General features: G+C 40.2%; 1 protein-coding gene across 5 annotated transcripts in view; it reads right to left on the minus strand.

Moving 5' to 3' along the window:
* The window catches only part of PATJ (PATJ, crumbs cell polarity complex component), a 143,516-nt gene that overhangs the window by 38,359 nt on the left and 87,217 nt on the right, over positions 1 to 17,940 (minus strand). For all 5 annotated transcript variants that reach the window (XM_027651662.1, XM_027651661.1, XM_027651660.1 and 2 more), the window contains exons 29-31: positions 11,019 to 11,110; positions 2,371 to 2,443; positions 158 to 250 (exon numbers count right to left, since the gene is read on the minus strand). In XM_027651662.1, coding sequence (XP_027507463.1) covers positions 158 to 250; positions 2,371 to 2,443; positions 11,019 to 11,110 — 258 coding nt within the window. The remainder of the gene's footprint in view (positions 1 to 157; positions 251 to 2,370; positions 2,444 to 11,018; positions 11,111 to 17,940) is intronic.

A 17,940-nucleotide genomic window follows, 5' to 3' on the forward strand; every position in this document is an offset into this window, starting at 1 on the left:
TGTGCATATAAAGCTGAGAACTTGCTTTTACATATACTGGGTATTTTTTGACATAAGTCCTGCAATACTCCAATAAAAAAGCAGAGAAAAGCAATCAAGCCAGTGAGCCATTTCCTAAGCTCTAATAAATGATTAAATGTTGTTTTAAGTCTCTTACAGCTTTGTTGGATTCCTCATCAGTCAAACTTTTCATGACAACTTCCAAACTCGGGTCTTCTTCACCGCTTGCAGGTTCAGTGCCACCATGATCCTGGGGGAAAGGATTGACAACAGTTTTTAAACAGATGTACGAAGAGGCCTCCTCGAGATCTCTGTTTCATACTCAGCACATAACAGGAAGCCTAGTTTACTTCACACAGTCTGAACAGGCAGGTAGAATCATGGAATGGCTTGGGTTGGAAGATCATCCTGTTCCATCCCCTGCCATGGGCAGAGACATCTTCCACCATCCCAGGTTGCTCAAAGGCCCGTTCAACTTGGCCTTGGACACTTTCAGGGATGGGCCAGCCACAGTTTCTCTGGGCAACCTGAGTCAGAGCCTCACCACCCTCCATTTTTTCCCAATATCCCACCTAAACCAGCCTAGTCTAAAGTATCACTAATTCAGTTACATGCAAAATTTAACATGTTGATTTTCATTCCCTTTTTTAAACCAACCAGGTCCCGAACTTGAAAAGATTTTTATCTATTATTTTGATTTACTTAATTTTAAAATAATTGATCCAAATTTGGAGCTGTTAGCTCTTGTAAAGTAAAATGAACTATCTGCAAAAAATAATTTTTCAATACCTTCAGTCATAGAAACAAAATTATTTCTGAATTTTCATTAGACATTTTACACTGAAGTGCATAAGATGAATATAAAGAGATCAGATGAAGATAAAGAGATAAGACGAAGGAAACTAACACAATAATAGATGGTAACTATGGCACCCTGATAATCCATTACACCAGCCAGGCTATTTAATGTGATCTGACAAGCTACATGCAGGGTGCACATAAGACACAATGTTAAATATTTATTCGGTTATTTCAAAGACATTTGAAGACATAATTTCAGGATATAAGGCTTTTTTTCTTTTCTTTATTTAAAGACAGGAAGAGCTGCCAAAGGAAAGCAATGCATACTTCTATACAACATCACTATTTTTGGTTACATTTATTTTAGATAATAAAAAAAATACTAGCTAGAAGTAAAAACCTGCATTTACTTATAAAACAAACATAATGTAAATAGTAAGAGCTTGCCATTAATGCACGAAACTCAACCCACAAGCATCTCCCTCTAAAGACAAACACAGCACAGGCTTTGGTAGAGGTTAATTACAGTTATTTGACCACAGCACAGAATGCGCCTAAACAAAGTTTTCTGCTTCATCCTGAAGACACAAATATTAAAAAAAGCTGGGAACAAATGCAGGTATTAAAGAGTCAACAAAAATAAAATGAACTCTGTAAACTGTAATTTGCAATGCACCAGGTTGCACACACAGGACATGCTGCTGGGATGAAGGCAAGAACGAGAAGCCAAAGTTTGTCCAAATATTACTCAGATACAAATAAAATCTAAGCAGTTCTTGCACTGTACAGCACTAGGCCTGCATGGAACAGCCATCAGTGGTAAAATAACCTGGAATGCAACAGCAAGCAAGGAGATGCAAACAGGAGATGCATCCAGCATTACCTCACATGGACCTGCGCTGAGGGATCACAGTGATGCTCATGGAAATACCAGGAGTTCAATGCACATGAATTTCATCAAGGCAAGACCAAACCTCAATTTAATTATAAAGCATCTTTTGCTTTATTAGCTCAAACAGAAATAGAATTAAAAAGCAACAGCAAGGCTAAGCATGTAGTTTATCTAGAAAATTTAGTTATGCCACATTGAGATGTCAAAATAATAACAGTGTGGTGACCCTGCAGAGATTCACGGTGCTCAGGAGAGAAATCAGTCTGCACTGGGCCTGAGGTAGCAACTCTAATGATGGAAAACACTGGTAACATTACTAAACTAAGATAGTTTTTGCATTGGAAGGTTGTTCTAGGCAAAAGTTCCTCACCACGACTACTCTAACCAGCTGAAAAAGGAGCAGGTTAGGAGACGGCAAGGTTTTAGTTTGGAGCCTTCACTTCCTCCTGTACAGCAATAACATCTTTAATACCTGCTGCTAATGACTTTCAGTAACACTGAGACCAATAAAAAAGAGACGGGGAAAATAAGCCTATTAGGTCAAGTCTCTACCCAACGCATTTTATGATTCAGAGTTTAATTAGACAAGGTGTTCGAACTTATCATGAGCTGCTAATTATGATTAATCTATCTAATTTAGTAATCCCTAATTAAAAATAACAACCCACAAACCTTACCTCAATGGAAGAATGGGAGCCTGAAGGTAATGGGAAGGGAGTAACAGCCATCTGATTGACTGCATCTTCACTCCTGTACAACAAAGAACATGTTACACACCAAACCATCATGGACAAACTTTCCTTTTGAGTTGGTTCTGCCCATCAAGAAATTACTCTCAGTAGCATAAAAATTCACTGTTGCCTACCAGAGTTAAAGCTTAGAAAAGCACTTCGTTTTGGCTCTTCTTTGCTTGCAAACAGATCACATCCCTTCTTGGGACTGCAGTAGTTTCATCTGGGACGTGCTGACATCACATCCTTTGGAAATCTGATTTTGTGTGGATTAGCAGAGGATGCAGTTGGAGTTTATGGTCCCTACACATCAGCAGATGCGCTAACACTTTGTTAGCCTCTTCTAATAGTGTCCAGGTCAGTAAACTGCTTGTTTATAGTCTCACATCCACATTACTGAAATACAATATCTGTTGTAATATATTAGATTGCGGGTTTTTTTTGTTCCTTTTTGCTGTGGTATTTTCTTAAAGATTTAATGTAAAAACTTGGAATAAATGTTATGAAATGTAGGGATAAGAGGAGATGAACACTGATTCTCCCTGCATTATTTTCTCCAAGACGCTTATAATGTATGGCATCTTTTCCTCTCTCCTCTTTAAAATGCTTCTGAAGTTGACATCTGATTACTTCGTGACTTCCAAAAGCCTGGTTTTTTTCATTAAACAGTATTCTGCCTTGCTAATGTTTTTCCTCAACTGCCATTTAAAATGATGGGGCTTGTGGAATTAGCTCTGCATTTTTCTGGCCTCTGTAAAAAGAAACCAAGTAATATATGATTTCAGTGATAACATCTAAGGCAAATTATCATAGAACCATAGAATGGTTTGGGTTGGAAGGGACTTTAAGGCTCATCTCGTTCCAATCCCCTGCCATGGGCAGAGACACCTTCCACTATCCCAGGTGGCTCCAAGCCCCATCCAACCTGGCCTTAGACACTTCCAGCGATGAGGCAGCCACAGCTTCTCTGGGCAACCTGTGCCAGGGCCTCTCCACCCTCACAAGGAAGAATTTCTTCCATATCCGATTGACATCTGCCCTTATTCAGCTTCAAGTCATTTCCTCTCATCCCATCACTTCATGCCTTTGTGAACAGTCCCTCTCCAACCTTTCTGCAGGCCTCCTTTTTAGGAGGAATCAGCAATATTGCTGCTTCACAGCTTCTCAGATGAAGGGAAATGACTGTTCATGCAGTGGGTCTTCTGGGTTTGATTTCTGGTCCTGTTTACTACATTCCATGTCACTGTGACACAAGCAGGATTTTTTCCTCTTTAATTTCTAGAATAAGCTATTAGACTAGAATGTGCTTAAAAACGTTTTACAGAAGTGCCTGAAAGAAAAAAGTCTTATTTTATCCCTCGAGAGTTAAACACATGAAGCTAAAACACATGAAGTTAATAAACAGAAGCATGTTCTGATCACTGAGAAATAACACTGTGAATCAATAGCTCTCAGCACAGCAGCAAATGGGAGTCACAGGCATTTGAAATGATAAATCCTGCAGGCAAAGGCTGGTGAATTCATTTACTTATCTTCAACCAAACAGCCATACCATTCAAAGGGACTGGTTGGGTGCTGCTCATTTCTGTACTCGCTCCCAGCCTCTCCCCTTGGCCCTGCTCAAAGCCTTGCAAGAGTGGGAAACCACGCTCAGATCACGGCATGGTTCGTGATGCAGAGACATGGGGCCAAGACACACATCTGAGGCAGGCACAGAACCAAGCCCAGGAATTTCATCAGCATTTCACAATTTCCAAGTGCATTTTACCCCGCCAGGCATATTGGGCAAGGACATTCTCCCTCCTCTTATCTTCGTGAGACATCGATCTCATTATGTTGCTTTTCTAACCTACAAGAATAAACCATCCCATGTGAGGTGTCGGAGGCCTCCCAATTTTTCTTTGACTGTAGAGTTTTTTCTGATAATAGTTTATATAAAGCACAATCAGCATGAAAACTAACCCCACTCTGTAGCTCACAATTAGACTTAAACAAGAAAATAACAAAGTATGTATAAATCTTTGTAGGAAATACTCTAAAAATTGCTACACAGAAGCTCCTGACAAACTGGGATGTAATTAATTATCCAAACTAGTTTTGACTTCATATAGACACACCTTTTTTTTCTATCAATGGGAAAATATCTTTATGCAGCTTTAAATGGATGGCTATTTTTATTTCAAGCAATAAAAACCCACTTACAGTAATTCCCTGGGAAAAAAAGGAAAAAATATAAAACCCCCCAAGGTTACACAGTGTCACAACTTGTAATCTCCCCCTGCTAGGACTCGTACATATTTAAATACTTTAATGTTGCTTCAAAGGAGAATGCTTCAAAGCAGAATCAAAGTGAGAACATATTTTAAAGTGACAGATCTAATAATAAATTGCTGTTTCTGCTCTCCACTTCCATAAGTGTCCTCAACCAAAATGTGAATTTATTTACAACTAAAAGGAGTAATCATCTTCTTTTGAGGCAGGAGCAGACAGCTTAAAAGTCTGAACATCGTATTCAAATTACAGTGACTGCAAATGAGAATTCAATGTATTTGCCAATAGTTGCTCCATAACCACCTCCAAAAAAGCTGTTCTCAGTTACCAGTGCTCACTATTGCTTGGGGTTAAGGTGTCTAAACCCTTCACAGTCAAGACACAGCTTCATAGTCTCAAGTCAAAGCAACATAAATGAAATTTATACAGCACGAAGGCTTAGGTGTTCCCCCTTCATTATCTGCAAAAATTACAAACATTCATGGTTCTTATTCCAGCTCCTAGACTGGTTGGTATCTGATACTGGGATAGGAGCCCACCTCCTGGGTGGGCACCAGAGAACTGTTTAAATTTCTTCAGGACTACATAAACTGAGTAGGAAAGGAATTCATCACTCCTCCCACAAATTCCAGGGCAGGGTCACCTTCCGCTAGACCAGGTTGCTCAAAGCCCCATCCAACCAGAGATGGGGAGTCCAAAATCTCTCTGGGCAACGTGTTCCAATGCCTCACGACCCTTCTAGCAAAGAATTCCTCCCTAATATCTAATCTGAATCTTCCCTCCTTCAGCTAAAGGCCATTCCCCCTTGTCCTGTCACTGCTGCCCTTGTGAAAATTTTCTGGTTTCCATTTTACTTACTCTTACATCCCTCAGGTTTATGGTGGTACAAGCTCATTGTCATGCAATGCCAAGAAAATCCTTGTTTAATGTGGAATGAGATTCCTTGCCTGTCTAAAGCAGAGCACCTCACCTACAAGTGTCCAAACTTCTATGATCAGTACAAAAACCAAGCCAAATCCTAAACCAGACCCACTCAAAAGGGCAATCCCGGCACCTAAATGACTTAATTTAGGACAGGATGAATAGAATTGCTCTTCAGGGGCTCCTGACAACTGCTGACTAATCACAGAAGTCCAGATGTCCTCTAGTTGTCTAAACTAAGGGACACAATTCTCCTGCCAAACTATCTGCAACTACACAGTTCATGAACACTAAGAGATCATTTGACAACAGCTTTGTAAGTGGTTGTGGATGTTTCTTGGGAATAAAAGGTACATGAAGAATCAGAATAAAAACCCTTGTATGAAGTGATATGACATCTTACTGGAACAGATCTGTGGACAAAGGGAATAAACATTTGCTCTGTAAGCCTTAGAACTCCCACTACTTGTGACACCAGGACATAAAGTCCTGCAAATTACTAAAAACATATACTGTACACATCCTGCTTGCTAATTAAAAAAAAAAAAAGTCCGGGCAGGATCATTTTCTCATCTTTGTTTTCCCTCTAGAAGTTCCTTTGGAAAAGAGGAGCTGCAGGAAAGTTGCACACTGAGAAGCCACACTGGATTATTCCTTCAGCTGGGTCAAAAAGACCTTTGTGTTATGCATCTTCTCAAAAAAATTCTCCTATTAGCAGCAAGAACAGTCTTGTTCTCCATTTCCTCTCCATCCACTCCTAACTACATGAGAGCCAAATGCATCCAGGTATTTTAAATGAACAACTAACGTACATATAAACTATAGCTTAGGTCTTCAAAGGTTTGAAAGAGCCCAAATTACTTAACTTCCTCAACTATGTGCTTGTTCCCACATGTGTATGACAGCAAGGAGGAAACAGCTCTGAAGAAAACAGGAAATGTTCAAACTTGCACACACAGTGCCTGGCAAGGGCTTACTTTTTAAGCTTTCCCACATGAAAGAACCTAAGCAACCAAAGCAAGTAAAAACAGAGTTTATACCATTAAAATATGGTCAATTATCACAAAATATTCTGAGTTGGAAGGGACCCACAAGGCTCACTGAGTCTAACTTTTGAGTGCATGGCCCATATGGGGTTATGTAGGTTAGAACAAACAAGAAATTATTATCTGAAGTATGACAGCATTTGAGATAACATAAAATGTTACTTATGGAGGTTTTAAAAGAAGAGCAAAGACCAGTGACAAAGTCACAGCAATGGGGACTGTTAAACAGCCAGCCCAGACACTGCCTTGGCTTTCCCAGTCCTTGGAGTAGAAGGATCTCTCTCCTTTGCATGCCACCATAAATAACAGAATAGTCTTTAGAATTACACCTGGAAATGGAAGGAGGGGTTGGGTGACAGAGATTTGTGGGCTTCATCGAGGAGCTACAATCCCATCAGCAGGAAGCAATGATAACAGAACGATGACTGCAGTGTGGGAGGGCTCTGGACAGCAAACAGATGGTATTTTAATCAGCAAAATCCCTTACTCTGAAAGCACTTCTCATGTTTCACACAGCACAAGACAATTTTCTTTTAAAGAATAAAGGTAGACCAAAGAATGACTCACAAAACTGAACACAATGGGAGGATGGTTTGAAATCAGTGGCATTCACTTTGATTCAAGCATTCAACTATATTTGATCTGCTTATTATACCAACAGTGAAGCACTAAACCAGATTAAAGGCAGTTAATTGAGCATGGAAAAAACCACTGAATTTGCTGAATCATAAAATTCTCCCTGTAAAAGAGCATTCTGATATAAACTGGATTTCCTACTACAGATGTAAAATCTAATTATATTGTTTTATTATGCATCTTACAAGGATGGACTTACAATGCATGAACAAAAACCACAATGGATAGAAACACATTCTATTTTGGGAACTAGGGCACAGACACTCCTACAAGAAGCAAGTCCATTTCTGATATTATTACCTGGCTAATTCCTGTTGGAAAATTAGACCAAGAATTTCAAAAGGTAACTAAGACATTACAACACTTATTGCCACTATATTGACACTACATATTGACACTATAACTGCAAATCTTTTAGATGCTTTCAGAAGCTCACGTAATTAATGAGACCACTGGGAAACAGGGCTGTGCTAAGACCTATATTTTGGGATCTGGCCAAAATCAACTGTTTTAAATAATCGTCATCAACTTAATTGAGGAAAAGATGCTCATAAACCAGAGTGAGAAACCTTCAAATATAGGGGGACATCTGTGATTCTCACAACAGTTACTGCACTATGTCTTATCAGCAGAAATTTCAGGAAAGGGTGGGAATGCAATTGTAACACTACCTGAATATAAAAAAGTGTGAATAGATTTTTATAGCACAAATGGTAACTCAGTAACTTAGTAAAAAGTCAAAAAGGCTGAGGTCACCTTATATTCTTTATCTTTTTCTAGAAAAAAAATAAATTTGGGGTTGGAACGAGACGATCTTTAAGGTCCCTTCCAACCCAAACCATTCTGTGATTCTCTTAAGTTATTTAATGATAGTTATTACAGTTCTCACAGAAAGGCTTTTCTGTGCCCAGGAATTTCTGGGCTTCTTTCACAACTGATTAAAGAATTTATGGAAACATCTCCCTGCCCTGCACATGAACCGAAACAGCAGGAATAGGAAAAACCTTGATGCTGTTTCCTGCTTCGAAGTGAAAAGCACCACACTTATCGCTGAGCATCCTTCATCTCAGGAAAATAAGGCCTCAGGGTGTCAAAGAGGGCACCTGGAATAGACCAAGAGTTTCACCAGTTTGGCTTTTAGGTCAGCTCGGTCAGGCACACAGGAACCTTTCAGGCTGCAGACTGACGTATTTCTGTAAAACTGTAATCTATTCAGGCCTTTCACTGGTGAAATTGGAATATTAATATCTTCATGCACACAAAGAGCAAATTGATTTCTCTCACAACTTCTGCAGTACATGTTATTTTGCTATGGTGAGCTGTGGCCTCTTCATGCTCCTGGATGTGTTTCAGCTGTGTTACTCTACACACCTTCTACCTTTAGGAGAAGCTTCAGGGATAACAGTGCTCAGGAGGAGGAAAGCAGTAGTATTTCTGTTGCAACTGGCTCCATCATTTTCAAAGCATGATAGATGTAATGGTATCTCGCTCTTTCCACATCATTAGAGCCCAGAGGAACATACCTGAAACAAGCCAAGCAGCAAAACCTACCAGGAGAGCTCATCCTGCTACACTCAGCACTTTGTTTGCAGCTGGGAAAGCCATTGAAGGCATGTGCAGATTCAAGATGCCTCTTGCTGCTCTTATTTACTCCGGCTGGCACCACTTTGTGTTAAGTAGTGGCATTTCGATATCCCCATTTTATATTATAGTTGATAAAGCCAAAAACTCCACTTTTTCCACTGAACTGTGCCACGGATAAGACTCCTGGGACTGCCACAGCCCATGTTTTCATTCAATAACATCCACTGTTTTTGTGGTCTAAGGTGTAGGAATGGGAAGCACCAAGATAGACTCAGCTCATGGAATATAGTTTGCATGAGAAAAGAAAATGATTTTTGTTTCTCCTTAAAATTCACTTTTAAGGGAGATAGTCTAACCCAGCTTTGTTAACATTTGAGCATACATCAAAAAACAAGGCGACATCAGTTTTCTCCCCATGTTAGAGGCAGTGCTCCAGTTACAAATGACATCCTCTCAGCGGGAGAATTCCTTTTCATTGCTGTTCTCTGGGTTGAGCAAACTGACACATCAGTTGTCAGTGTAAGGCCAAGAGCAGTGACAAGATGTGTGTGCTCTTGGGAAGTGCGAAGATAGAAGTTTACAACATCAGCAGCAGCACTTAAAAGTAGAAATCGGGTGGTTTTTTTTTTAAACTCTACCGATGGAAACGAGAATCATCCAATGGTATTTCCAATATCTATTTCTAATATCTCTTGAATAAGATCAAGATAAAATTTTGCCTTGAAATTCGCTGCTACACAGACAATCTGAAAAGGAGAATTATAGCTAAGAATTAACATGGCTTTATGTAAAACATGCACTGAGGATTTTCAATCCATGGCAATTGGAGCTAACATGGACCCTTCCCTGGAGTTCTACAGTGCTTGAAGTGGCAGGGCAGGCTGCAAGAAGCCCACACTCTTGCGTTTTGGTTTCATAAGTTGTGGTTTTGCCTCTGGAACTTCCAACCAGACACATTTTCCACATGCAATTAAATAATGGTGAGTGAGTTGTGGTATGTGACGTTTAATTTTCAATGGCTGGAGAAAGTAACACAGGAGCTGCAGGCAAGATCATTAATCTCCTCCAGATCCTCTGAGCTGCCAAGGATAGCAACTCATTCCTCACTGTGCTAATGTTGCTCTTCCATCATTTCTGTGTATGCTGTACCAGGCAGAGCCATGCCAGTAAATGTACACATTTACATGCATTCACCCACAGATTATTACACTGTTCACAGGGAATATGTGGATGAGCAGAGAATATAAAACAATATCAAGTATGATGTATATGTTAGTGAGAAGATCACATTATAAAATGGCATGGGCATAAATGCCCAACAAAAGTCACAGCTGGAATTTATTCTTAAATACACATTTATGAAATTCCAGTGTATTAAAGCATATGTGAGTCCTGGGAAAGAGGCAGCTTCTTCCCAGACCTCCTGCCCAGGGTCATAAGAGCAACACTTCCTGAACTTCTGAGTGAATGTATGCAGGTGTCTTTAATTCACATACAAAGAGGAAAAATTTTCATGCTTGGAGCAAAATAAAAATGCCTGCATGTAATTCTTATGCAGATGAAAGGCTGTTTTAGCATATTCCCTCCCACACAGTCCATCCCAGTGCTCCTTGGCAAAGTCAGGCTTCGCCTCTGCACAAACAAGTCAAAGCTCAACTTTAAAATCCTCTTTTGATGCCCACACAAAGGTATCCTTCACACTTTCACCCAGTCCGTGCTCCAAGTACTCCATCCACACTTTCCTGTTCCTTTCCCAGGAGTCCCAAGCCTCTGAACCATTTTCACTCTCCCCTGGAAGTCTGGGTGAGCAAACTGCCCACCTCAACTTTATCCTGAACCAACCTAAAGCACTTTTGGTTGGAAGAAGTAGCTCTCATCAGGGTGCTCCAAAGCCCAAGAGGAACAGCTCAAGTCTTCAGCAGACATCCCTAAAATCAGCATTCAATGACATTAGATTCATATTTTTTACGTTACTAAGCAGAATTCTTCAATTTTTCCAAGAACAGTCAAGAAAAAGGTTTATTCCACTTCAAAGAGAACTGAGCAAGTTCAGCAATTTCAAAACAGGCTAAATATGTAAATATGTCATGTAATAGACTAAAGTGCAACAAATGTTTTGATGAGAACTGTTCTTACCGTATGAAAACCAGCTTGACCTTTGATGGGGCAGTTTTAATGATTGCAGAAGCATTCTGGTGACTTCTTCCATACAATATCTGATTGTTTATCTGTTAAAAGAAAACGGTTTTCACGTAAGTGGAGAAGTACACCTTGTTTTAATTTATACAACCAAGACTTCCAAGTTTACTGTGGGAAAAGGAGATAAGGCTCAAAGACAGTGTGGTCTGCAAAGTCTAGACCTATACAAAACAAGAAGAAATGCAGAGCTAATTTACTGTTATTAGTAAGCCACAAATGAGAGCCATCTTTTTTTTTTTCACAGATCCCTAGAATGGATTTTAAGGATTGCTCCTAGATTTTTAAAAAACAACTTGATCTGAGAAGAATCAGACAGATGACAACAGCACAGATGCTTAGACAGACACTCCTATACTTTACCTGCAGGCTACTGGACATTTAGGAAAACTGGCTATTAAGATTGTGCTGACTCCTCAGCTCTGCTGAAGGAAACAGAACTGACAGTCATGGAGATGAAGGACAGTTTAAGGATACGCCACATCACTTTTGCTATGCACAGCATAGCACTTAAAGCACAGTAACAGGCACTACTTTGGACACTTTTCTGTGTGCAAGCCATTGCTGTTTTTTCAGAGGGAAACAGCCTGGCTATGGACATGAGCCAGGTGTGCCCAGGTGGGCAAGAGGGCCAATGACACCTGGATTGTGTCAGCAATTGTGTGGCCATAGGACCAGGGCAGTGCCCATCCCCCTGTGCTGGGCACTGTGAGGCCACACCTCGAAATCTGGGGACAGTTCTGGGGTCCCCAGTCCAAGAGGGACATTGAGGGGCTGGAGTGTGCCGAGGGAAGGGAACAGAACTGGAGATGGGTCTGGAGCACCAGGAGTGGCTGAGGGAGGTAGGAGGGCTCAGCCTGGAGAAAAGAAGGCTTGAGGGGACCTTCTCACTCTCTGCAACTCTCTGACAGGAGGGTGGAGCCAGGTGGTGTTGGGCTCTGCTCCCAGGGAACAAGGGACAGGATGAGAGGAAACAGCCTCAGGCTGTGCCAGAGGAGGTGTAGGTTGGTTATTAGGGAAAATTTCTTCATGGAAAGGATTGTCCAGCACTGGCACAGCTGCCCAAGGCAGTGGTGGAGTCTCCATCCCTGGAGGGATTTAAAAGCTGCGTGGATGTGGCACTTGGGGACACAGGTTAGTGGTGGCCTTGGCAGTGCTGGGGGAATGGCTGGACTCGATGATCTTGAAGGATTTTTCCAACCTAAACAATTCCATGATTCAATACTGCAGTTTTTTCCTCCCACTCTTAATTTACAACATAATATTTACATTCACATTTGATATACCAATGCTGTTTAAAACAATAATGATAACGGAGCCCAGGAACAATTTACTAGTGATTATAGAAGGAATTTTTGTTACTGCAAATGTTTGTATTGGATTCGGGGTTTGTGGTCTTAGAAGATTTTTTCATTCAAACAAGAAGTAACTGGCCAAATCTTCCAGCCTTGTGTGATATGGGCTCGTCGGTCAGGTTGGGAACTTCACAGTACTTCCATCTTATTTTCAGTGGGTCAAAACAAGATGTAAGTTCATCAGTTAAATAAGGACAATGCCAGGACAAGAATAAAACCCCTAACACTCGATTGGTCATTGGGATTGAAGTGCAAAGCGTCTACCTACCAAATCATTTACTGTGTAAAGAGAGACCCAAGAAAGGTCCACAAAGGCCTGAGCTGGCATGAAATGATCAGCACTGAGGAAATAACATCATGTCAACATTCCTAATGGTTAAATACGGTTTTGTCTGCAACTGCCGTGGTGGCAAAGATAGGGAGAAAAGCAACATCCTAGGCCAGACTTTGCTAATCAAAGATAAGCTTAAAAATCCAGGGGCAAAAATAAATGCTCAGTTGCATTCCGGCTTCAAGTTCAACTTGAAACTTTCAGTGAGTTTGTTGACTTAATTTCTCCAAGCTCAAGAATAATTTATTCACTGGGAATAGTGTATGCTTTACAAATTGTTTGGATTTAGTTAAATTACCATCAATTCTTCTAAACAGCAGACTTCTTAGATTAAAATTTATAGTCTTTACTCTGGCTAAATTAATCCTATTCGCTACACGTATCAAATAGTCCAAAATTTAATTAGCTGTGAGCTGGGTCTGTAAGTTATAATTATTTAATTACACCAAAATGAAAGCATAATCAAAGTAATATATCTCCACAAGGCTACGGGCTGTCCCACATAGTTATTACAGCCAGTATTAATTTTTTTTTTTTAAAGTGTCACTTTCTTTTGCAAAATAAATTCATGCTGTAGATACCACAGTGATGAGCAAAGCACAAAAGCCTACTTAAATAAAACAAAAAAGAGAGCGTCTAGGATTTCAGAAGAAACACCATTTTAAATCTTTCAATTTAAATAAAGTAACACGTCAGATTAAGCAAATAGTACTTTGAGAGTCAAAATGTATCAATCTGTGCTTTACTTTTTTCATTAGAGATTAGAAAAGAAAAGCAAAGCCTCGACTAAGCAAAAGAAATAAACTGATCTAAATCAACCTCAACTCTTCTTTAAATGTCTCTTTCTATAACCCCTTGGAAAGTCAGCAGAGCACAGAGAAAGATAAAAACATGCTACAGGTATGAGGTCAGGTCAACACACAAGTTCAATCTTTAATATTGCTTTATGGTAGATTTAATCACATATCCTAACTGTACTGTTGCCTTCACCTACAAAAGTTTTGGTTTACAGTTTCATGCACTGAGGTAGCAGAAAGTACAAACTCACGGAAATCTGAGCTCTTAAATTCAGAGGAAAAAATTTAAAGGATTGTTTGCTTCTCAAACTTTAATTTGCAGAAGAGAAACATTAGATATGGATATTAAAAAAACCCGCCAAAACCCCACAGTGTTTTCACTACGTGGCAGTAATGGAAATCCATAAAATTAGTATCATCTGATTTTTATGAAAATGAAGTTAAATGATACCCCAAAGCTAGTAAAATACTGGCGTAGCTTTCTGTAATAATTATTTCTTTGTACCCGTGCAGGAGGTTCCTTCTAACCACAGGAATTGTAGCATTTTGAGATACAACCAGACCCTCTGAAACAATGGAAAAAGTTTCCAGAACTTTTTTATCAGTCAAATTTTATATATTGAAACCCCATAAAACAGACCAAGCTCCCAAATAATAAAGCATGAGGAAAACATTGGAGAGAAAAAAGTAACTAGAATGTGAATTTCCCTTTCCTCACCAAATTTCTTGCTGGGCACACATTCAAACATGTGCATCATCTAAAGTGATCAACAGACCGTAAACTCCATAAGGAGAGAAAACATCCTGCTCTGAGCTGGCAGCTCATCCCCATGGCTTCCCACCTGCAGAGTGTGGAGAGAGAGACAGGACATCGGAAAACCTGTGCCCTCCTCCACAACAGCTTTTCCATCACAGCCTTACCTATTTGCAGCTTTAAAATCACCACTTAAAACTAACCTTAACTGTATACAAAGTATTTTTTCCCTCCTTTGGAAAAAATTAAAAGGACATAGGCATAGGTTGCCCAGAGAAACTGTGGATGCCCCATCCCCGGAAGTGTTCAAGGCCAGGTTGGATGGGGCCTGGAGCAACCTGGTCTAGTGGAAGGTGTCCCTGCCCAGGGCAGGGGGTAGAACTGGGTGAGCTTTAAGGTTCCTTCCAACCTAAACCATTCTATGATTCTATTCTACGATTCTGTAGAAATCCAAAAACAAATAAACTGAGAATAAAACACATTTTATGAAACATAAGTAGCATTGTGAATTTGGCTGGGTAACTAATTTACTTGGGCAATATACTGCTGTATCTATTATATTATTACAGCATAACTTCAATTTATCTAAGCATAGCGATAAAAATGCACTTCACACAAAAGCTCTCTGGCTTTGAGCTATGACAAAAATGACACAAAAAAATAAAAAGTAATAATTGCCTCTCAGGCAACAGTCCAGAATGGACAACAGGCAAACTCTGTGGTCAGTCTTGACTCTGAAGACTGGTTTTTACTCTTTCAAGAAGTGCTGCGGCCTCAGACAACAAAACAAAGAATCACAGAATGGGTTGTGTTGGAAGAGACCTTAAAGATGATCTCATTCCAACTCCCCTGCCACAAGCAGAGATACTTCCACATGCAAACAAGCAGTTTCCTTCCACCTCCTGCCTCATCTTCATCAAGATAAGCAAGGATGGGGAGTTGGCAGCATATCCCAACATCAGTAATTTAGCATAACTGGGCTCTCAACAGCTTGGTTTATTAATAGAGCACAGTTGAGTCTCTTATGGAGAGATGATAATAATAATAATAGCAGGGTGGATTCTGCAGTGTGAATAAAACCTCCCAACAGGACAGAGCCATGCAGAGCTCAGGAGCAGCAGGGCTCAAAGCACAGGGACAGCTCCAGGTGAACACACTGCGGGCCATGCTGGGCACAATCACAAACAGGACTGAGCCCAGACTAATAAGACTCGAAGCAGTGCAGACACCTGCACTAAAACAGCAAGAGTGCGAGGTAGGGACACCACAGATGGTTCCTCTGCTTGGAAAAAGAAACGAAAAGCAGAACTTGTGCCCAGTAAAAAACACATTCTTCTGCACAGAGACCAAATCCCGACCCAAGTAGTTTTCCTCCATGTATGACAGCAGGATGAAAGGACCTTCTCTCTCAAAAATCTGTTTTCTTCAGCCACATACCCATCCGAAACACATCACTGAATATGGAAATGATTAAAAAATAATGATTACATACAACTTTTTTATGTGATCTGCATTTCCCTCAATGTACAGGCTGTGAAAACAAGCCACGATCATGCTCCCAGAAGACTACTGTTGTTTGCGGAAGCTAAAAGTGAGATGATATTTCATTAATTCACTGACAAAAGATTTTATGAATAAGGTGCTGAGGTACATCCTTCAATTGAATCCAATCAAACTCCAGTTCAAAAGAAAAATGAACAGGTAATATCTATCCATCTCTAACTCCATCCCATTAACCTTAACTCCATCAAAACCCACAGGGAGTAGTCTGCACATAGTAGTAATGGAGCAAGACTAAGCAACAGGATTCGCTGGGACACCCAAGGACAGTGCAGAGATGCCAGAGGCTTCCCAAGATGTGAATTCCTTCTCTTGTTGATACGTTCCAGTATTGAAAACTGATGTTTAATCACAGATGCAAATATACCTAAAACATGCAGTTAGATGAGAATCAAACATGAGCTCTGTCATTTCCTCACTTCTGAGCACCCGAGTTTGCAATTCATGCTCCTCTAACATACTTCGTTGTAAAAGACACTGCAAGTAAAGTCAGTTGACCACGCTGACCTCTGCATCCCTGGCATGGAAGCAGCATGAAATAATATTGGAGATATTCAAAAGCCATCTGGATACAATCCTGGGCAACTGGTTTGATGTGGCCCTGCTTGAACAAGGGAGTTGGACCAGATGACCTCAGGAATTGTTCTCCTGCCCACCAACAACACACCTTTAATTTGATTGCAAAGGTAACCAAGAGAAGCAGTTACTAAAGTCTTTTGAACTTTTTATTTGAAGTTTGGCATTTTTGAGATGGAGAACCTCACTTTTCTTCCAGTGGAAAAAAAAAAAAAAGAAAATCTTTTTATCTCCAGCTTAACAGGGAGAGGAATTAGAACAGCACCACCAATTTGGAAAATGCTCCTTATAACATGGCTCATCCATGCAAATCCCAAGCCTTGAGGGATATGTGATTAATCACAGATGGTGCATCTTTCAAGTACTGCTGGCACTACTTAACATTAGATCTTCTCTTCTACCAGGAACTACCAATGATATGCACAGAGGAAATCAGTACTGTGAGTTCTTTCAACTGGTATGCACCCAAAACTCAACAATTTGCCTTTTTTTTTTATACCATTAAAATTCAGTGTCAGGGATAGAAAAATATAAATTTGAAGGAGCAAGTAATTTTCCTACCCTACTCCATTACGGTATAGACCTTCACACCATTTCTCACACTTAAAATGAAAATAACAAATTTCAGATGGGGGTGTTTTTATAGCAAAACATCTTTCTTGTACTATGTGTATTGAAAACCCCTAATTGCAGAACTGTTAGACAACAACAAATGCTTAGCCAATTCTGAGTACTCCCAAGGTATCCCCAGGCAGTCAAACTGCTCTTCTCAAGTCAAGAAAAGTGAAAAAATAGGTGGTTTTCTGATTGCACAGAGAGCTGCTGAAAGATCAAAGCATCACCACCCACGGAGTACAGCAGGTCAGCATATCCCTGCTCTTCAGTGAGAGCTTCTCTCTCAGGGTAAGATCCCCGGAGATGGATGATTTTTTTAAACCACTGAAGCAATCATGACGCGGGGAATCACTGCAGGTACCGCAGCAAAGTGTCATTTTGCAACGGTCAAAAAATCAGATGAAGTGAAGGAAAGCTGTGCTTTCAGTCTGAAGGTGAAGGAAGGAGATTGGAGGAAAGGTGAAGACAAAATACTCCAGTTGCTAATGAGCTCTCTTGCCTCGTGGGTGAACTTGTGCCAGACACAACTAAACAAAATAAGTATTTTAAACAGATTATAGCATGAAATTTATTTTCAGGATAGGGAATATCCCTGTCATCTGTAAAAACACATATGGTAACTTTGAGGGGTTTTGGGTTTTTTTTAATGTAAGGTGTGAATTTCCCTGTAAAACCACATATGCACTACAAGGATGGATTTACTGTCCCCTTCCTGCCTTTCAACAGTCCCTCCCAACGCAGAGCTTGTGAACATGCTGAGAGCACAGACTTCGCTGACAAGACATTAGTTTTCACAGGCCAATGATTTTTGTTTCACTGAAAACACATTTACCTGCCAAAGGCCAAGTTCTCAGTTGGCATAAATCAGCACAGC

The sequence above is a fragment of the Corapipo altera genome, unplaced genomic scaffold, assembly GCF_003945725.1.
Source record: "Corapipo altera isolate COAL_440 unplaced genomic scaffold, ASM394572v1 57, whole genome shotgun sequence".
Lineage (NCBI taxonomy): Eukaryota > Metazoa > Chordata > Aves > Passeriformes > Pipridae > Corapipo > Corapipo altera.